This window comes from Carassius auratus, chromosome 45 (genome assembly GCF_003368295.1).
Source record: "Carassius auratus strain Wakin chromosome 45, ASM336829v1, whole genome shotgun sequence".
NCBI lineage: Eukaryota > Metazoa > Chordata > Actinopteri > Cypriniformes > Cyprinidae > Carassius > Carassius auratus.
The window spans coordinates 9042802-9065561 of record NC_039287.1 but is presented as its reverse complement, the minus strand read 5'-3'; the positions used below and the strand labels follow the sequence as shown (position 1 = coordinate 9065561).

The 22760-nt window shown below is 36.1% G+C and overlaps 1 protein-coding gene across 3 annotated transcripts; it reads left to right on the top strand.

The window, feature by feature from the left end:
- The first annotated feature begins 664 nt into the window (after window positions 1-664).
- On the top strand, window positions 665-22003 carry LOC113063155 (exocyst complex component 2-like). Of its 3 annotated transcripts, none has more exons than XM_026233366.1 (28): window positions 665-752; window positions 2910-3043; window positions 3663-3839; window positions 4129-4255; window positions 5191-5304; window positions 5393-5517; window positions 7294-7374; window positions 7989-8134; window positions 8764-8845; window positions 8964-9066; window positions 9408-9526; window positions 11036-11140; window positions 11527-11651; window positions 11746-11814; window positions 12364-12521; window positions 13190-13311; window positions 14003-14064; window positions 14160-14240; window positions 14336-14395; window positions 14485-14546; window positions 14838-14904; window positions 17565-17681; window positions 18549-18690; window positions 19500-19555; window positions 20334-20456; window positions 20552-20613; window positions 20727-20786; window positions 21680-21773. In XM_026233366.1, exons 2-28 carry the CDS (start codon window positions 2926-2928, stop codon window positions 21771-21773), a joined length of 2757 nt encoding a protein of 918 aa, XP_026089151.1. In that variant the 5' UTR covers window positions 665-752; window positions 2910-2925. The 3 variants fall into 3 exon arrangements, with proteins under 3 accessions (XP_026089151.1, XP_026089152.1, XP_026089153.1); XM_026233367.1 differs by having other exon boundaries at window positions 689-752; window positions 2915-3043; XM_026233368.1 differs by lacking the exon at window positions 665-752 and having other exon boundaries at window positions 2926-3043; window positions 21680-22003.
- The last annotated feature ends 757 nt before the right edge of the window (window positions 22004-22760 follow it).

Genomic DNA, 22760 nt, shown 5'->3' with positions numbered 1-22760 from the left:
TGACTTTGATGTTGAACATTGTATAATTGAAATACAATTAGTTAAACTGAGTGTTGCATCACAGCATGAAACACAAAACCTGGAGCGTGATGTTATATGTTTTATGAAATGATTAATAACTTTTATACACAATTAATAAATTATATAAATTTAATTTATATATTATACACAAAAATTCAATCTGAATTGAAATCTATCTGTCTCTTGTTTACATTCATATTTAATGATGATTAAAGTTCAAAATAAAACAAGGAATGATAAATCCTTAACTAATACTAAACAACTTTGATTCAGTCAGGAGACATCTACCAAAAAGTTTTCTATTAAAGTTATCTAGTTCCCAAGCAAGTTCGAGTGTTCAGGATTTTACAGTCTTTTGTTTTATTTTGAAATATTATTCGACAAACCTACAACATATTCTTGCGATTTACCAAGTATATTTGTATTTTTATGATGATTAAAATTAAAAGTGCTAGATGTAGCCTTCTTTCATTCATTCTCCAGAAACATGAGCATTTAGCAAATAGCAAAATTTCAGATCATCAGTCTTCTTTTTCACTGCACTGTCATTTGTAGGCATAAATAAAAAATAAATACCAAATTCCTTAAAATTACATTACAGTTTACATCTACACTATGTGGCTCAATGTGATGCATTGGTCGTGTGTCTGTCACGTGATTCGTCGTGTGGGCGGGGCCTCAGCGTCTCAACCGGAACTGTTTTTCAGAAACTTTCTCCTGCCTTTATCTGTGTAAGTAATCGCAATGTTTTATTTTACCTTGCTTTGCAGATGATTAAGCAGGGTTCTTATTATGTGGAAAAACTGTGTTTTCAATGATTTCGTTGTCGTCGGCTTGTCAATTCTGTCGGCTTGTTTTTAGCATTAGCCAGTCAGCTATTGTCATCTGTCAGAGCTGCTGTTTATGTCTATGTTTTGTTTGACAACCTCACCATAATATATGTGAATTAGTTGTGTATTTTATCTTTGTGAAAATTCATGTTTGTTCTAATCAAAGAGGATAACAGTCTCCGTCAGTTCATTACTTTGTCAGTAATTACAAACTCAGTTTGAATGCATAATAATTTTAGCAAAGTAAGCGTATAAATCAAATTTGACTTAAGTATCTGTTTTGTTTCATTTCAAGGAGAGATCTAACATCTTGTTTTGTTTTGGGATCATGTTTCTTCCGTCTCATCTTAATAGCAGCAGCTTAAAATGCAGCCCAGGGCTCATGATGCTTTGCAATAGCTTGGTTTTTGTTTGATGTATTATTATAGCTGAAATCATTATGCACATTGAAACCAGATTATAGCTAAATTGATAATGATACTTAATTATATATTTTTTAATGTGTTGATTTTTGAATGCATGTTTTCTATTTTTGCTTTTTGGTGTTTACTGGCTACAGCTTTTAGAGATAGAAGTAACACACTCACTGATCTATATTATAGATATATTATAGATCAGTGAACACACTGCAAATCTATTTAAATCTATTTGTCTTGCAAACATAAACTTGCAGCAATTAATACAATTCTAGCCGATAAAATAAGGTTTTAAACATAAACTTGCAGCAATTAATAAAATTCTAGCCAATAAAATAAGATTTTAATTATTTATATCATGGCCAATATTTAGAATTTATACTTTTGTGTCTAATAAAAGCCCTAAGTAGTCATTTTGTAAATGATGACAAATTATATGCAGTCAGCAGTATTATGGTGTTGTGTTAAATATTTTGTTCAAGCTCCTACTATTACATCTGGAGTGTTAATTTCTCCTGCTGAGAGAGTGTGTGCTGTAGGTGGGGGGTCACTGTGTTTATAAAGGGGACTGAGTGTTGATAGGATGGCGCTTAGTAATTTGTCTGAGACAAGCCCCTTATTCCATAGAGACTCTCAGGTGTCAGTCATCTAAGCAGTCAATCATTCCCAAATGTTGCCTCACAGAAGTGTGTGTGTGTTTGACTTTACCATTTTCGCTTCTATCAGACTTTGCTGTAACAGAGCAGTAGGCATTTTTTTTACGTTTTTTTAAAATGTAATCCTTTTAATTGATTTTTTTTAATGTGATTTGTTTTACCCCTCATTTTTTTTATTTTTGTTTTGTCAAAAAATGCCAAGCCACTTAATAGACTTTTCCCCATTTTCATCTTTATTTATTTTCACAATTATTGTTGTCACTTTGACATTTTTGCCACACTTTTAAGTTTTGAATGAAAACGTGCTCATCATAAAAGAGGTGTATTTAAATCATAGTATGCATGAATTGCATTTTAGTGCACACCCAGACAAAAAAAAAAAATAATAATAACACAGGGCACCATTGACCTATGTAATCTATAAAGACAATTTTACTATTTACCAAGAAATTGGTATCATCATCATAATTCAGCAGTGAATATACATGTCAGACAGTTAGTTTATATTACTGCTAGACATGGCAAGACTTCTTCTGAAGCTGCACTGTGGACTCTGAAGGTCTGCTGTAGAACTCAACCATCACCCGGTCCCCCTTTATCTCTCTCTCTGGTCCATGCCAGAGACCACACAGACACAGAAACACACCCTACCAGACCACACAGACCGCCCTGGAGCTGTCAGTCTTGTGCTCCGTGTGGGTGTTTGTATACGAGAGAGAGCTTTTGTGACTGTTGCACGGGAAAAATGCCCTGATTTCTGAACTAGTATAGTGTATATACTATAGTGTAGCATCTGTGTCTCTCCGAACAGTAACACGCTTGCTCAGTGTGAGCTGGTTGGGTAGATTTATTTGTTCATGTCTAACAGTTTTTTAAATGCACTGAACATGCTGAATCTTTTAATGTGTGGCTTTCAGCAGAGAATGCCTTTTTTTAAGAATGCCTCCTGAGCCTAAACAAAACACTTAGTGTTTACCTGTGTCTAGTCTAGGTGTGTAAAGGATGTCTCGTGCACGCCAGCCTCCCTTGGTGACTGGCATCTCACCCAACGAGGGCGCGCCGTGGACCAAAGTCACTATTCGTGGAGAGAACCTGGGGACTGGACCCAATGATCTCATAGGTAATAAACATGTATATAGCCATTGCATTACAGATAAACACCCTCCGTTTGAACAAACATACACTAGAGTTCAAAGCAATTAAGCTTTATTTTAAGAAATTAATGTTTTTATTCCGCAAGGGCGCATTCAATTGATTATAAGTGACAGTGAAGATTTGACAAAAAAATCTATTTCAAATAAATGTTATTTTCAACTTTTAGATCACGGTTTATTATTAAAAATATTAAGCAGGATAATGATTTTCAGTATTGATAATAATAAGTAATAGTGATAATAATAGAAGTAAATACTATTTATAAATTGTAATAATATTTTAAAACATTTTTGGATTAGATAAGTGCAGTCTATGTGAGCACAGGAGACTTTTTGCAAAAACATGAAAATAAAGTCTTATTGTCCCCACACATCTGAACACTAAAATTCAGACATTTTCTAATTTTCACCCATTTTCTTCTGATTTAGCAAAGGGATAAGAAAGGAAAACGCATACATCCCACTGTTAATATGAATGTCTTCATAGAGAAATTATCAGTCTATTAAATCTGGGGGGGAAATAAATACATCGGTTTTGGCATTAACTTCCTTTTCTCTTGGTCTTTGTCTGTCTCTGTCTGTCAGGTCTGTCTATCTGTGGTCATAACTGCTTGCTGACAGCAGAATGGATGTTAGCTAGTAAGATAGTGTGTCGAGTGGGTCCAGCTAAAGATGACAAGGGCGAGATCATTGTGACCACCAAGAGCGGAGGCCGAGGGACGTCCACGGTCTCCTTCAAACTGCTCAAACCCGAGAGGATCGGTGAGACACACACTCACAGTGCCCTCTTAACTCATGTACACACACTTCGTGCATGTTTACAATGCTCAATCTTACATACGATGATTTCGGATCTCACATAAGAGTTTTTATTTTTGCATTGTCAGCATATTGTTGTGCATGTTAACACACACAGTGTCTGTTAAAGGCAAAATCATCATTTCGGTTTGATAGATACACACTCCTTGAATGTACACAGATGCTCTTTGAAGACGGCAATGGATTTTGAGCACTCAACCAATGAGTATGTGCATGTTTTTTTTGTGTTTAGGCATTCTGGATCAATCTGCGGTCTGGGTTGATGAGTTGAATTACTATGACATGAGGACCGATCGCAACAAAGGAATCTCTCCTCTCTCGTTGAGGCCGGCCAACCCTTTGGGCATCGAAATAGACAAGTAAAGAAACATTCACAATTGAGTTTGTGTTGTCCTCTTATGAACTTAGAAAGTAAGACATTTACACCTAAAACTAATCACATGTATTTCTCTACTCAACACACACACACACACACACACATGCACATATGTGCTTCATTTCTGACTTTCTGATTAAAACACACACTCACTTAGACCATAACAAATGCATTTCCTCACACACTTCACCCAAGAAGCACTGCCCTGTGTTTATAAGAGTGGACTGCTGTGTTTATAAGGAAGGAGGTTCAACAGAAAGTAGAAACAGCCCCATTGTGTGTATATCTTCTACCTGGATGAAGTCATTGGTACACCATTTCCTTAGATAGGAAGTGAATCTCTTCCTTTCCCTGACCTCTGCAGCATCTTTAACTATTTATTAATGCATATCTATATATTCAGTCAATGCATATCTATAGATACACTACAGTTCAAATGTTTGGGGTGGGTAACATTTTGTAATGTTTTATTTTTAATTTTTTTTTATCTTATGCTAACCAAGCCTGCATTTAAAATATAGTAAAAACGGTAATTTAAGAAATCTATTAATAATATTTTTTTAATAATATTTGTTCCTGTGATGGCAAAGCTGAATTTTCCACAGCCATTACTCCATTCTTCAGTGGCACATGATTCTTCAGAAGTGTTTCTAACATGTTGATTTTCTATTTCTTTCAAAAAATAAATCTCAAACTTTTTCAGCGGTATGTGAGTCTTATGTATTTCATCAGTCTATTCTGTGACACATCAAAAGACACTGTGGGTTGGCTTATGCAGTGCTGTTTATATGAGGACAGATCTGGTCTTGTTTTCTCTATAGTCTGGACTGTGGTAGATCAGATGGTCTATGATCTGTGGTGTTTTCGTGATGAGGCTTTATAGACCAGCTGTGTGGGTGTCTGTCTTCTGTTTTTCAGAGGGACGGTTCCTCTGAAGGATCTAGAGAACATGTTCCCTAGAATGAGCGGAGACTTCACTAGTGAGAATTTCTCTGCCACCTGGTACCTCATCGAGAACCATTCTTTAACCAGGTCGGGCTATATACCATCCATCTGTGCATTTGTTAATCTGCCAAAATAGATTTTTGTGTGATGTGTGTTATGTTTGTTGCTGTTTTAGCTTTGAGCAACTGCGTGCAGCTGTGGGAAATCTTAAGAAACAGGCCAGTAAGAAGAATGAGGGCAGTCTGGCCTACGTGAAAGGAGGTCTCAGCACTTTCTTTGAGGCTCAGGATGCTCTTGCAGGTATGTGTGCTTGGTGTGTACGTTAAAACATATAAATACAACCATAAGTAATTCAGTTCTTGCAGTTGACTGAAGGGAACAGAAGCATATTTTAGTGAAACAGAATTTTGTGTGGGAAGTAATATAGGGTGGGACTGGATTGTGTCCATGAGGATTTTATTGCGTTTAGGTCATGTTGGAATGATTGTGTTGAAATTACTCATCCTGTGAATACAATGTTGTAATGACCATTGGAAAGCTCAGTATTTCTTTTGAGTTCTGGCTTTTTGAGTCGATTTGAATTAAAGACTGGAAGCACATTGCAATTGATTATAATTAGTTTCATTTGTCAATATAGACTGTACATTATAGTTTTTTTTTTATAGCTTTTTGTATATATTCTGTGGACTTCTGATGAAGAATTGTTAAGCTTTTTTTTCAATGGGTTGGCTTCTATATTAAGTTTTAAAAGTAAAGCTCAAATAGACTCATATAGTTGCATGGGACTTTTAATCAAGTTTTTTTTTTGCATCTTCATTGTACACAGGTGTATGTGTCTCTATTCAGACTGCTGTCATCAGAGGTCAATGGCACTGTGCAGATTCTATTTTCCAAATCTGTCTGTGTGTGTGTTAGACTTTTCTTGGGTCACTTGTCTGGAGTCAAACAGAAGAACTATTCTTAGCACTGCGTTTCCATGTGATTGACATGCATGAGGACGGATAACAAGGCGTGGTTGTCATAATGTTTAGACGAGGTTGTAATAAGGTTGTCATTGTGCTGAGAGGAAACGAGAGAGCAGCAGACGGAAGCTGCACTGATTCCCAGAGAAGACTCCCAAAAACTTACCAGGCAGAAGTCAAAACATACCTCAGAGACAGAGGAAGTGTACCACATAGCATTCCGGACCCCGGGGGGAGCCGGAGGTTAGCCATGACGTCATTGTGTACAGAAGTTTCCCAAATCCAGATGTGGAGACAGAAAAGAGACTTCATTTAGTTTTTTTTTGTGCAATGGTTTATCTTCGTATTTAGCCACTCTATAGCATATATATATATATATATATATATATATATATATATATATATATATATATATATATATATATATATATATATATATATATATATATATAATATATAATGTGTGTGTGTATGGCCTAAGGTCATAAAAAGTCTTAAATATCTTAAATGGTATAACACAAGTCGTAATTATCATTTAAAAGATCTTAAATTTGGGTCAGAAAAACAGGAATTACGTTACGGTCTATTGTGATTATTAAACATCAAAAGGTTGTGATTAAATAAATGTGAGGAACACATTTTCAACACATTGAAAGTCAATACACAGCCTCGTTGCACGTTCTAGAGGCTCGCGGTTTCAGAGCAGTTCGCAATCAGTGAATAGCACACATTTATGCCAAGTGATTGTATATGGTCTACTGTTGATGAATTATGACAGCGTTTACATTATGGCGTTTATATTGTAAAATGTTGTGTAGGTGGTTGTAAGAGTTCATATTTTATTTGCAAGTTGTAATTGTAATGCACAGACAATTCAAAAGAAGATTATATTTTGGGATTGTTTATAAATAAAACTCAAAAGCTTTTATTTGAAACATAAAGCATTTGTAACATTATAAATGTCTTTACTATCGCCTTTGATCAATTCATTGCATCATTGCTGAATGAAAGTATTCATTTCTGACCCCAAACTTTTAAACGGTAGTGGAAATGCTCTCAAACATGACTTTTTTTCTCATTCTCTCTCTCTCTCTCTCTCACTGTCTTTGTCTAGCTATCCATCAGAAGCTTGAATCGGACGGCACTGAGAAGGTGGAGGGCTCTATGACCCAGAGACTAGAGAACGTCCTTAACAGTAAGACATAAACCCAGACACATGCTCAAAATCACACACGATTACACAAAGCAGCTTAATTTAAGATCAGAGTTGCATATGCATTCTCTTTAGACCATCAAAGCCACACATTTCACGCAGACCTCGGCGTGTTTCTGTGAGTGCGTCTGCGTGTGTTCGAGACCACTCGTATCCCAATCATATCTCCATATCAATTCTCTCATGTGACGGAAGGTCAATAAACATGCTCGTTTCCTCCGAGCCGCACAAATAAACCAGTCACACACTGACGTGCTTTCATCGCCAGCCCCTCCTTATCCTCCTCGCCACCCATCTTTACAAGTACATTTAGATCTATGTTCTTACCAAAGCCACTTACTGCCTTTGACTCTCAGCCAATCACAAAGGGGCACAATAGTGGAAAAAAGGCTGGTCGGACTTTTATAGTGGTCATGGGGCTGGTTCTTATTAAATCTGACCAAAGGATTCCAGAATAGCCGACCACCCAAGAAGAGGGAGCGTAAGAGATCTTGAAATTATTTCGAACCGAATAAGGATGATTAAACCATTTTTTCATCAGCTGTTGTCCTTCTACACCCTTATCTCATCTCTTTCCATTTGCTCATTCTTCTCAGGAGCAAGTGAAACTGCTGACACCCTGTTTCAAGAAGTGTTGGGCAGAAAGGACAAGGCCGACTCCACACGCAGTGCTCTCAATGTCCTCCAGAGATTCAAATTTCTGTTTAATCTGCCACTCAACATTGAACGCAACATCCAGAAGGTGGCATCCCCCATTCATTCATACATACATACATGCTGTACAGTTTGGGTACAGGGATATTTGGAATATTTATTTATTATATATATATTTATTTAGCAGGGACACATTAAATTGATCAAAAGGGACAGTAAAAACTTATGTTGTTAAAAAAAAAAAAAAAAAAAAAAAGATTTCTAATAAATATAGTTCTTTTGATACTTCTGATTATCAAAGAATATATGTTTAACAGTTTCCACAAAAATATTAAGCTGCACAACTGTTTTCAATATTGCTTATAATAAAAAAAAAGTTTGTTTCTTGAATACTAAATTCAGCATATTTGAATGATTTCTGAAAAATGTGACACTGAGGACTGACGTAATGGCTGCTGAAGATAGTAATAATTTTAATTAAAAAAAAAATATATATATATATATATATATATATATATATAATAGTATTATGACAATATCTCATAATTATTATAAAATATTTTTGTATATAAAAATGTATCAAAAAAACTGCAGCAGAAGTGACTTCTTTTAAAAACACTGCAAAATCGTACCACCCAAAATCGTATACTTTGTGAGAAATAATGATGATCTCTGAATGCTAAACTGACTGTATGTATGTGTATGGTTTCCTTCCAGGGCGATTACGACGTTGTTATAAATGATTATGAGAAAGCCAAATCTCTGTTTGGGAACACAGAGGTCCCTGTCTTTAAGAAAGGTGATCTGATCTTCACTGATAATAATTGATAACATATATCAATATGAGACGCATATATTCACATTACCTGTAGTACTGTGTAAATGTTAAAAAAGATTCTCTGCATATCTATTTGTAGTGTATTCGGAGGTGGAGACGCGGGTGGAAACCCTGAGGAAACTGCTTTTGGATAAACTTCTGGAGACGCCATCCACTCTATATGATCAGAAACGCTATATCAGGTGTGTTAAAGCTCACGTTATTCATCACCTGTGACCGGGGTTTTCATGCTTTTTGATGCCAGGGAAATATTAAAAACATACTGTGTGAGAAATCAATAGAATTTTCAATCTTTCCTGTCACTTTTGATCAACTTAATGTATCATTCCTGAATAATAGTATTCATTTCTTACTTACCCCAAGCTTATGAGTGGTAGTGAAAATATTTGATATTTAATTATTTATTTTAAGTAATTACATTCCCTGCCTTACATGACTTGTCATTGTGAGAGGGGTTTAAGGGGTCCTGATAAAGGACGTCATTATATAGCTCTAATGATTCTCTCTTTTTTTTTTACTCAAGATACCTGTCGGATCTACATGCTCCAGGTGACCCAGCATGGCAATGTATAGTCGCTCAACATAAGTGGATCCTGCAGCTGATGCAAAACTGTAAAGAAGATTATATCAAAGAGCAGAAAGGTACACACACTCATGCAGATAGTTTGAAATAAATTGATGGGTCCTCTACAACTCCGACGAGTGAAAGCAGTGTGTGTGTTCTGCCCTGTGTGTGTTTGTTTAGATAGAGAGCAGCCCGTGTGTGGTCTGGTCATGACCTTATAGAGAACAGGAAGTCCACAGAGCGCTATAGTGTGGCAGAGCGGGTGGGTGGGTGGATGGGGGGGGGGGGTTGCTGTAGAGAGAGACAGACATCGGGGAATACAAGGAGAGAGAGGAGCATAGATAAACGCAGGAGATGATTGGAAACCTGGATCAACACCAGCATTTTTTTTTTTATCAAAAGAAAGAGTAAATATCCAAGTGGCTGAATGGTATACATCTTTATCTGTGAGAAAGAAACATGACATGTGTACACCATGTGGACATATTGAATGTTTCAGACTATATCAACAATTTAATCAAGACTTAGGAAGAGTCCCAGAAAGATCTTTAGTGCCATCTACTGTCAGAGAAGAGCTGCTGCACGAGGGGTGTGCAGAGGAGCCAACATCTCTATCTGTAACAATTTCAAAATGATCTGTATCAGGATAAAATCCGGAAGTGGGCGGGGCTTGACCCAGATGTTCATACAATTACTGAAAACCGTTATTTCAATGAATTTACAGCCTATATTTTTTTCTTTATAGTTATCATAAAAAAATATTCCTTGTATAACTGATAAAATAATATTTTTCATTATGATAATAACATTTAAATATCTTCTGACTGTCTGATTTGAAAGCCTCATATAGACAGTCCTTTGAGGTGTAGCACGGTTGGGCTTCAGGTGACCCGAGTTTGAATCCAAGCTCAGGGACCTGTCCTGATTAAAATGTTTTAATTAAAACAGTAGTAATAGATGTTAATAAAAGTAAAATAAGAGGAATATATTTAACTCTGTGTACTGAGTAATCTCAGGTGAAACCACAGCCTCAAATAAGAGGAGGCTGACTCTATAACTAGCAGATTAAAAAACTTTGAGGTTGAAAAATATAAAAAATAAAACTTTTTACTGTGCATATAAATGTAAATCTGTAAAAATTTTGTACCTGCATAAATGCCATCTCTGAGAGAGATTAAGACATGTAGCCTATCATACCAAGTTTAAAATATTTTAATAACATATCAAGCAGTAGAACATGTATATGTATCTTAGTTTATTATTAGGCTAGAGCTGTTTTGGTTTCTGAGCAAAGCGCACAAAGTCACTTTGCATAAAAGCATTTGCCTCATTATTTGCGCTCAAATCACTGGGAAAAAAAGAAAGAAAAAAAACACAGATTGAAAGAGTGCAGCATCATCTAGACCTATTTCCCCATGAGCAAGGCTCAAAATATGCCTTCATCTACATCCGTCCATGAGTGGAGCATGAATTGGCACTCTTAACTGAGTGTGTGGGGTTAACCGAAACCCTTTATTTTATAAACATGATTCATTGTTAAATGCTGACGTGTGTAGATAAGCATTCATCGTGTCTCTCTGTGTCAGTGGGTGGTGTCGGTTTAGAGCTGGATCGCTCCTCAGCCCTGAACAGGATCAGCCTCTCAGCTCCAGTGAAGAGAGGAGGCAGCTTCCAGACACCTAAAGATGACTGTGAGTACAACATCAGAATGATTAACATATGATTTCTGAAGGATCATGTGCTGCTGACAAATTCAGCTCTGCCGCCAAAGGCATAAAATTGTTTTCAGTTATAATAAAATAGAAAACCGTTATTTTAATTTGTTATAATATTCCACAATATAATAGTTTTTAATGCTTTTAGCTTGTTAAGGATAATATACTTCTTTCAAAGACAATAAAAAAATCGTACACATATTATATACAGGTATATAGTAATGTATGATTTTCGGCTAATTTGAAACTGCACCTAGTTAGCATGAGTTGTGAAAGTCATAGAAAGCTCATTGTCAGCCACTTTTATTTTAGAAACCGAATGTTGCTCTCTTCATAACATTATATCATACGTATTTTCTCAGCGAGGCTCTATAAGAGTCCTCAGCAGGTGAGGTTTGTGGAGAAGCTCTCAGACGTGGTCATCAGTCAGCTGCCCAACTTCTGGAAACTGTGGATCTCTTACGTCAACGGCAGTCTGTTCAGTGAGGTAGATGCATGGACAAATAGACTCAGACGTGTTCGAAACAAAGGTTAGTGTAATCATGCTTTGATGATCATGTTGACTGTGTTGTCTTGGACAGACGGGAGAAAAGTCTGGTCAGGTGGAGAAGTTAAAGAAGAACGCCCGGCAAAGACAGAATGACTTTAAGGTCAGTAAAGCAGCTGGAATGGTTTTGAGCTTGTGGTCCTGAGATTAAGAGTGTGCGCATGAGCCACTAAGGTTCAAGAGTAGTGATGCACCAAAATTTATGAAACTGAAAATATTTGGCCCAAAAATGAATTTTCAGTTTCATCTGAAACTGTTTAGAGGGCTAAATCATTAACGGAAACTGGTGTTTAATCTCCGTTTCTTCCATAGCGCATTTTGATATAGTGAACATGTCATATTGATGAACCAAAATCAGAATAAGCATGAATATCATGAACATCAGTAGATATGTTGAAAGGCACAATATTTATATTTACTCAACCTGTTGTCTTAAAAGACAATTTATACAGTAACCATTTAAATCTTTAGATTTCAACAATAATTATAGCAGAAACAGAATTATATAATTACAAAGATGATAAAAACATCGCCTTTTGTGCAATTTAATTGTTTATATACAACTCTTTTAGCTTTTTTCTGAGTGTTGATTATTAAATTACAATTATTTTTGAAAAAGCATGATGGGTTTGGCACAATTGATTGTGTTTAGGGCATGATCGAGGAGGTGACCTGTCGTCTGGTGCAGCTGGTTCGAGGGGCTCTGTTACCCTCCTCTCTTACTGAGCAGCAGCTGAGGCAGTATGGAGGCTGGGACACCAAAACCCCTCTCATTGGAGCCTGGCTCACTCAGGTCATCCACACCGTCAGGTATGTGAGGGAGGTTGGAGTAGAAATGTAGCAATTAGTAATCGGTCAAAATGAAAATTCATAGCCAAAAACAAATTTGCTAATTGCATACTCTTCTATCGACGTAAAAGGACAGTTGAAATGAAAATTCTGTCCTTATTCGTTACCATCATGTCATTCCAAACCTGCACAGCTCTGTGGAAAACAAAAGAAAAAAATCTGTGGAGTCTCCGTGTGTGTGTGTTTTTTGTGCATACCGTGGATGTCAGTGATGGCCAAAATTGTCTGATAACCAACATTATAAAAAAAAAAAAAAAAAAAATTATATTGCACAAAAGAAAAAGTCAGTCATTAAGGGGTTAAGTAAATAATGGCACAATTTTATTTTTGGGTAAACTATCCCTTTAAGCATGTGTGTTGTTTTGTGGTTAATGTGAAACATAAAACCTTTTTTTTTTCAGTCATCATGATCATTCAAATGTTACATTATATCCAGCTAAACTAGGATCATTGCAGATGCGGGCTGCTGTTTTTTATGTCACAGATGCTGTTTTTAAATGTTTAAGTACGGGTTTCTGTTGGCATTTTCAGCCTTTTTTCCCCCCATTCAGTTTGCAGAAATTTCAGTACATCCTTGTTCATCCTCTCCTTGTGTTTTCACTCAAAACTCATTTGATTTAATCTCTTAGGTTAAGTCTGGAAGCTCTGTCAGCTTTAGAGATTCCTAATGACTTGCTGCAGGTGATTCAGGATTTACTTCAGGACCTGCGTGTGCACTGTCTGCTGACCACACTACAGCACGCTGAAGAGGGTAAAACTACACATACACTCAGCTTTTGTAAATGTCTTATATTTCAGACAAACAATGGCATGAGATTGCTAAACTATTCTACAGAGTATTTTCTTAAAATGCCTTGCAGATAAGGTTATTGGTCAACACTGATAATCTCAAGATGGACTGACCGAAATATCAGTCTATCACTGATGTAGATTGCTCCAGAGGAAAACAATAGAGGGAGCTCTAGAGCTCTCAACTAAATATATTTGCATTCAAGTTTAGAATAAACAACTTATTAGTCATTTTAGGATTTTATGAAGACAGGTGTAGTGAACTAAAGTTTTATTCACAGAATGAACCATAGATAAATTGGTGAACACTAGCTTGTCAACATCTGGAGCAGTATAAACTCATTTTTTAGTCATTTCAAAACCTCACAAAATTACACAAAAACCCCTGCATCTTCTCTTTTGCAAAATACTACTAATTTCTAAATTACGACTTAAATTCTACTGTCTATCACTAGGATTTTGGTTCTGAGGATGTTTAGTTCGATTTTACTGTAAATATGTACTTTTTGTTATAACTAATAGCCAAATACTTTTTAAAAAAACTAGCTTCCCCAGTTAAAGTAGTTTCCTTAATACAGAGGATGAGAGAATGGGGGAAGTGAGTTTTCAATGTTATTGATTATTTAATATTGATTATACTTTGTGTTATTTAGACGTTAAGAGACTTGCAGAAAAAGAAGACTGGGTTGTGGACAATGAAGGAATCACGTCACTGGTAAATCTTTAGCTTTTAGTATATTTGATCTAGTTCATTTCATTCTAAAAATGTGAAAATCCAAACCTTGAGGATGAATGGTGTGTCTGTTTCAGCCGGCCCAGTTTGAGCAGTGTATGGTTCAGATGCTGCAGTCTCTGAAGGAGCCCATGGAATGTAAACCCGGAGAGATCAATGTACAAATATTCACACGACACTCGTCCTCTGCCCTTCTACTGCAGATTATATGGAGAGTGATTAGTGTCATGTGTTTCTGTCTTTTCGTTCTCAGATCTTTAATCTGGATGTGGTTCAAGACAAAGCTTGTGAGCAGTGTGTTTCTATCATGAAGGTACTGTGTTCTCGTTTCTGTGTATGTTGGGATTTGTAAATGTAATCCATGCTGAATAAAAATAATATGTATGTCTCTGCTTGGTACAGGTCTTTATTAAGTGCCTTGAGCATCTCAGCACCAAGACTGATGGAGAAACTGGCACCTCTCAGTGAGTTTTATTGTATATTAAGTTTATTATTTAATATATTATATATACCTTTTCAACAGGAATTTTGATTTAATGACTCTAAAAATAGCAATTGGTGTAAAGTTCTGTAAAAAATATATTTCATAAAATTAATATTTTTTAAGTATTGCATTTTTCATTGTTGTGCTGCACATTTTTTTAGGCAAGTCTGAACAGCTTTGTGTCACTGAAGACATATATATATATATATATATTGTTTAGTCTGAATGTTTAAGTTTAGTGGGAGTATGATATCAAGGTTTTCTCTTTCAGTTTGTCTGTGGACTTGGCCTCGCCTGATCTTTTTGGAAGCATCCAAGAAGACTTTGTTTCAAAACCAGTAAGGCCATTTCCCCCTCCCCTCCTGATTTCCAGCTTTGTCCATGTTCTTTCTCTCTATTTACATGAATAATGCATATTTAAAAGAGTACTGTGCTATAAAACACATACAGATAGTTTTATTATTCATATTAAAAATATAAATTGTGGCCTAGCAGTTAGCACATCAAGCTGTGGTGCTCATATGGGAGATAAGGGTTTGAATCTGACATGCGTTGGATACTCATTACATTCCTCACTCTTCACTTTTTTTGTATATCCACTTTCCCTGTCAATAAAATGTCAAAAATGGCCACATAAATAAACTGCAGTATGTGTAGACTGGTTAGCTGATTACTACATCAAGTAGCCCTATGTGGTATTTATTCACAGTAAACTGCAGAGGTGGATGTCACTATGTGACAGGATATTTGAGTACGGAGAATAGGAAGTGAGTTTAGATAACAGCTGCCTTCATGCTACTCTGACATGCTCTGCTTCTCACTTTATTTTAAATGATTTCTCTCTGACTGAAATCCAAATAACACTGTTGATGTTTATCTGAACCACAGTGTCAGTGTATTACTAAAAACTGAAAACATGATAGACTGAGAAAAAGAGAGAGAGAGAGAGAGTTTAAAAATGATCAAATCGAAACCTTGTTGATTAAAGATATTCAGAGACCTCAACTAACCCTTGAGTGCTTCCTCCCTCTATTAAACCCTCCTTTTAAAAAAACTTTTTTTGAGGCATTTCTTTATATATATATTTGCAATTATGGGCTGGGTATTGATTCAGATGTCCCGATTTGATTTTGATTCACAACTCTCGATTGGTATTTTCATATTTAATAACTTTTTTTTATTTTTCTATTTTTGTATAGGGTCCTTTTTTTAAACAAGAATAGGGCCATATGAAATATTTATATGAGCTATCAGAGCAGCTAGGGATGAAATTTGTATATTCATATTATTGTAGTGAGAAGACAGAGGTTGAAAACACCACGAGCATCGTCCGTGCTGGCGTAAACAAAACGCCATTCATTCATTCATCCATTCATTCATTCATTGAGGAAAATATGGAGCCTTTATGTGTAATGTCAAATGCTTCCACAGATTTGTAGAGTATTGCAAATCACGGTTTGTTCTTGTCAACAGTATCTCTGCCATAATAAGCACTGAATGAATGACAAGCTTTCTGTTGTAACATTGCATTTAAAAAAAACATTAATCGAAATATCTATTTTTGCCCAGCCTTACAACTAACTAGTCATGCAAGGGGGATTTTTAGGGTCCATAAGAAGTAAGTTCCTTTAAGTTTAAGTGTCCTAGCAGAGCAGCCACGGGTGTAGTTCATCACATCAACTTATGGACATGTTCCAGTAACATTTGACAACCAGAAAATATGCAAATACTTTTTGTGCCAATGTTAAACTATACATATGTGACCATGAACCACAAAACCAGTCATAATGGTCAAGTTTTCCAAATTGAGATTTATACATCATCTGAAAGCTGAATAAATAAGCTTTTTCGTTGATGTATGGTTTGTTAGGATAAGATATAACTAGATACAACTATTTGAAAATCTAGAATCTGAGAAATAAAAAATAAAAATGATAATAATATTGAGAAATTTGCCTTTAAAGTTGTCCAAATGAATTTCCTAGCAATGCATATATTACTATTCAGAAATTAAGTTTTGATATATTTACAGTAGGAAATTTACAAAATATCTTCATAGAACATGATCTTTACTTAATATACTAATTATTTTTGGCATAAAATAAAAATCAATAATTCTGACAATGTATTTTTGGCTATTGCTACAAATATACCCCTGTGGTCCAGGGTCACAAATGATGTTGGTTTGTAATTTGAAACGTGACATCTTAGTTAAAATATTTGCACAGTATATCAAATAAATGCAATTTTTTTTTTTTTTAGTAAAATAGTGCAAAAACAAACAAACAGTAAAATACTATTTTTAGTAAAATGCCACTGTCTTTGTGTGTGTGTGTGTGTTATTTATTAGTTTGTTAAGAAACCTTTTCCCAAGAAAACATCCTGTGTTCCGTTGTGGATGCTTTTGTCACAGTTTCCATCTGCAACACAGCAAACATTTGAATATCATGCACAGGAGTCATGTGTTGTGAAAAATAGCAGCTTTTTCTTCAGAGAGCACATGGGGTTTCCCCAAGCCTGCAGTGGAAGAGCTGCAGGTTTCCCCTCTGTCTCTCTCACTTTCTCTCTCTCTCTCTCTCTCTCTCTCTCTCTCTCTCTCTCTCTCTCTCTCTCTCCTTCACAGAATGGTTTATGGTTAAGTAGAGGCACAAACATACCCAATCATATCTGTTATAGTACTGCTCCACAAACTGTCGTTCAACTGTATGCATATAAATGAACAAGTTTGGGGTTACTAGGTCTCTTATGCTCACCAAGGCTGCATTTATTTGATCAGATATACAGTTAAAACAGTCATTATATGAAATGTTATTACAATTTAAAAGGACTTTTCTTTTTGAACATATTATAAAAAAAAAAAAAATATTGCTGTATGTAAAGCTCAAGTCTTAGGTGTCACGTGATCCTTCAGAAGTCATTCAAAATCTTTCTCTAGATATCTATATGTTCATTGTAACTGATTCAGTTGCTATGTGTTTGTTTATTCTGGCTCATGTAGGAGCAACTTCTCCTCATCATCCTAAGTAACTGTCAGTATCTGGAGAGGCACACGTTTCTCAATCTGGCTGAGCACCTGGAGAAGAACGGCTTCACCACTGCAGAGAAGATCATCAGGGTACACAAACACATGCACACTTCCCTTTTACTCCAGTCCAAAGTTGACATTTTCTTTTCTTTTGTCTCAGTGATAACAGATGTGTTTCCAAGTGTGATCATTTCTGTGTATTTTAGTGAAGTGAGAATGACTCATGTAGATTGAGGAGAAGCTTGAGGGTTTTTCATGGTGGCATTACAACTCACTCAAGATGGTGATGGGTGAGGGTCATGCCCTCGTGAAAGGTTATGGTTGGCCTTTCCAGTAAATGCAGATGGTTTTAGTGAAAGAGTGTGTTGGGCTCAACGGGTTTGTGTAAATCAATAAAATATGATGAAAATACTCTGCATTGCACCTTTCAGAGAAATTGAACTCTGAATAAGAGCTTGGAGAGCCCACAGAAGAGGTTTATTACATGGTGATAAAGTATCTCTGACATATTTATCTTAGTACAGACAAGAAATAATAATTGATTATTGATCTTGTGTTATAGTGGTATTCAGAGTGATTTAGAGCTGCATCTCTATTACTTTTGTTAATTGTGATGAAGGATTTGAACAAACCATTTACTTGTTAACAATTAACAACAATTGGACTGCTTCTCAGAGAAGACTGACACACATCTGTCAGGACAGATGTCCATCTCTGGTGTGACACAGAGTTCCCGCAGATTTTGTTCCCTTTTGAGATGGTGATTTCCATTCTGGTTTTTGAGGACTTCCCTAAATTCAACACACATCAAAATGATGGACATGCATGAGTGTTCCCTACTCATTCTGCAAGAAGTGTGTGATGTAAATGGTTTCTTAAGGTCACATGTACTTCAGGAGATAATCTTGTATGATCAGTGGTTTGTAATTGAACTGAAAGCATGCTCTTGTTCTTCAGGTCAGCATAGACGCATTGAGACAGCTGGATGAATATCTGTTTGAGACGTACATCGAGAAAAAAACGGATCCTATTGTCGGCTCTCTGGAGCCTGGCATCTATGCCGGATACTTTGACTGGAAGGACTGCCTTCCACCTACAGGTATTACACACCTCAATAATGTAATGTTGAAAACCCTCTGTGGACGTTTCTAGAAGACTTTGTCTATTTGAAACACCATCACCCTGGAGATGGTACTAATAGAGAAATATCCACACACACTTTTGCTAGTCTTAAATCTGCAGTTTCAGTTTGCCGTCATTGTTTTTATGTCAGTTTCAGTTATGGTAATGTGTGTGTGTGTGTGTGTGTGTGTATTGATCGGGTGTGTTGGTGCATACTTTACTAAATGCAATGGTTTATGTGAATCATTTGTGAACTTACAAGAATGCTTCCTGCTTCTGAGATGTTATAAGAAGAACTTGTTGAACTGTGTAAAACCTACTTTTCTCCACAACTGCTCTGAATTAGCTCCCAAAATAGACAAACCAACATTATTAGACATGAATGTACACTTCCATTCAAAAGTTTGGGATAAATATGTATTTTTTTTAGTATATATATACTTTTATTAAAGGAATAGTAAACCCAAAAATGAAAAATCTGTCATTAGTTACTCAGCATCATGTCATTCCAAACCCGCAAGACCTTCATCCATCTTCAGAACACAAATGAAGATATTTTTGATGAAATCCGAGAGCTTTCTGACCCTGCATAGACTGCAATGCAACTGAAACATTCAAGGCACAGAAATGTAATAAGGACATCGTTAACATAGTACATGTACCAGAGTGGTTCAACCCTACTTGTATGAAGTTATGAGAATAGCTTTTGTTTGCAAAGAATACAAAATTACTTCTCTCGTAGCTTGATCTACCTTTCCTCATTCCCTTTCTCTCTTTCTGACCCAGGTGTGAGGAGCTATTTGAAGGAGGCTTTGGTCAGCATCATCTCTGTTCATGCTGAGGTGAGATGCTCAAACCTTCAGTTCGACAAATCGCTCATCTGCTTTAAAAATACCCTGTTAGACATGATAACTATAAAGATAACAATATAGTTCTAAATATCGTTCTCAATATTAAGGAATAGCAGAGTCCAAACCGCAGCTATAGTGATAAATTGTGGTGTGAACAGGCCTTTTATCACCTTTTACCACCTTTTCTGTTCCAAAACCTTGTGAGCTACTTACATAGACAGGATTTAAAAGCGTTATGTTTACACTTTCAATTCTAAAAAGTAAGCAGCAACAATGTGTTTGATTATAAGTTATCTTGTTTTAGCCAAATTCTAAGACCGCATCACATGTTGTCTTTGCGGATAAGACAATTCCAATCATTGAAGTTATTGGAAAAAATAAAAATATTAATTTGACGAAATGTACAATCAACTGTAAACATACACTGCTATTTGAGGGGTTGGTTACAATTTTTAATGACCATTTCTTAAAGGGATAGTTCCCTAAAATGAAAGCCACCCCATGATTTACTTGTCCTCAAGCCATCCTATGTGTAGATGACTTTCTTCGTTCAGACGAATGCAATCAGAGTTATATTGAAAATTGTCCTGGCTCTTCCAAGCTTTATAACAGCAGTGAATATTGGTGGATATCTTAAAGCCCAAAAAGTGCATCCATCCAGTTATTACCAATTCAAAATTAATAATTGTAATATTTAAAATGTAATTTCTTCCTGTGATTGCAAAGCTGAATAGACCGTCCCAAAGAATCTCTGTTATTTTTTTTTTAGGTTTTCACAGTTTCCAAGGAGCTGGTTTCGCGTGTAATATCAAAGATCATTGAGGCTGTAGCTGAAGAAATGAGCCGCCTGATGCAGTGTGTGTCCTCCTTTAGTAAAAACGGTGCACTGCAGGTACAAGTCACTTATTGGGACAGTTAACATTTGATCTTAAGATATTGAAATTCAGAATCATCGTTTTTCTCCATCATAAATATTTCTCTTTCTAGGCACGTCTGGAAATCTGTGCACTGCGAGACGCCATAGAGCCCTACCTCACATCAGAGAGCCTGTAAGACATAAACACACTCAACAACAGATGTTTTAATACAATTAAAACCTAAAGGTGTTAGTATGATAATGTGGGTGTGTAATGTTGACCAATATGTCTCCTCTGTGTCTCAGCACTAGTTTTAAGCAGGCATTGGAAGTTCTCCCACAGCTACAGAGTGGAGCTGACAAGAAGTAAGTTATCACAGTAACATTTGGAAGTTTCAGTCAAATACATACCGAATGTTATACTTCACCCTGAAAAACTCAAAAAATATTAGTCATCAGAGATGATGATAATTAGAGCATGACATGACATGTCCAAGTGACATTGTTTGGTTCAGTCATGTAGCAAATTAGCTCTAAAGGGAAATTTTGATAAATAATTACAATTTATTCAGTTTGATTATAACTATTTATATCAGCTGACAGTAGTAACTGTAGCTGAATTGATATTACAAACAACTAATCTGTTTGTCCAGCGAACATTCAGTGTAATTTCATATCAGCTCTAAGAAATGTTATTTTTATTTAACTTTCTTACAGTACTAATGCAGTAGAGCATGTAGCAAAATCAGGAATCAATGAAGTGAAATTGTTCTGCATGCAGTGACAGAATCAAAAACTCACAAATACATACACACGGGAGTTAAAGTGGATGAATGAAACCATTTGAGAAACCAGAAAGTGCCGTTATGGAAAATGGGTCACTTAACCACCTGAGCAGAAACCATCAATTTTGCAATGAGGTCTACAACTTATACTAAACCTCTTGTTTCATTTAGTTAAATGTACGATACTTGCATTGCCTTGGTCGTTGAACGTCTTTCTTGTGATAACCAAGTACTGTGTTTATTTTTTCAAAATACATTTATACTTTTATACATTATACTACCATTAATACTACCATCAAACCCCCCCCCCCCCCCAAAAAAAGGAATTGAACGGATTGTCCTGACACAATAGTGCAATAAGTATAGATATCAGACATATTTAAAATAAGTACAGATGTTTAGTGATAATTTTGTTTATTGAGGGTAAATTTGGCTTGTTTTATAGTTTATCTCTATCTCTTTCTCTTTTCTCAGACTCTTGGAGGAGCTACTGAATAAGTTTAAGAGTAGTATGAAGCTCCAGCTTAATTGCTTCAAGTCTGCCTCTTTCCAGCCTGTGAAGCGATAAGCCTTCACAAATCCAAAATTTCAACAGCGCCTCTGAGTTGTAACACTAAGACACCATTTCAGTTTTAAAAACCATTAAAAGTCAATTTAGTGCCACTAACATTCCCTTTTGTACTTGCTGATTTCCGCTTGTTTTCTTGTAAGCATGTAGTGGCCTGTTAATAAATAATCTGAAAAGTCTCTTTGTCCAATTGTACATTAAAAGCCAAAATAAAATGATTTTCTCTTGCACATTGGGTTTTCTGCAAATGTTAATGTTGCTAGAGTAATTGCAAGATATGTGTTTTTGTGTGTGAGAGAGTGAGTTTTGCTCTTAGCAGATGGAACTGTTGAGTTCTGAAATGACTCTTTTTATCAAGAGAGTCGTTTTGTGTTGAAGTCTATTATGACCACACGATCAGCGATTCATGCACACACCCTGTCTAGTGTCAGACAGAAAGATTCACACCCTGCCCCTCCTCGGCAGTGCAAGGGTAATTTTACCTGTCCCAGGAGGAAGTGTTCAGTATTGGGAGGTGTCCTTTACTGTAAACTGCTATTAAGTGCTGTGTGACCAAGCATTGGCACGTGGTTTAGGAGTTTAAGATATAACTGACTAGAAAACAAGATGAGTGGAAAGTTCTCGCAGGCTCCCAATATGCCTTCAGAAACTCTCCACAACTGAATATTTGTTTCTACTTTTGTCCTATCATAACATATTCCGTTATTTGTGTAAACCTGAAAAGGTGCTGCGAAGTGATGCAAGCATAGCTTTTTCCCAACACTCAGAGTGTTGTTTGTTGATTTCTATTCTTCTAAATTAAGAACGCTTAACACCCACTCATTTAAGGGAAGCAATTTGACAGAAGAGCGTCAAAGCCGCGTGCGGCACCAGGTGAAAGAGTGGGTGTAGTGATCTCAGGCTCTACAGCTTAAGGGAAGTTTTTAATGATTGCACCTTTCCGCTCTGTAGGCAGCGGAAAATGATCCAAAACATGTTTATGTGCTA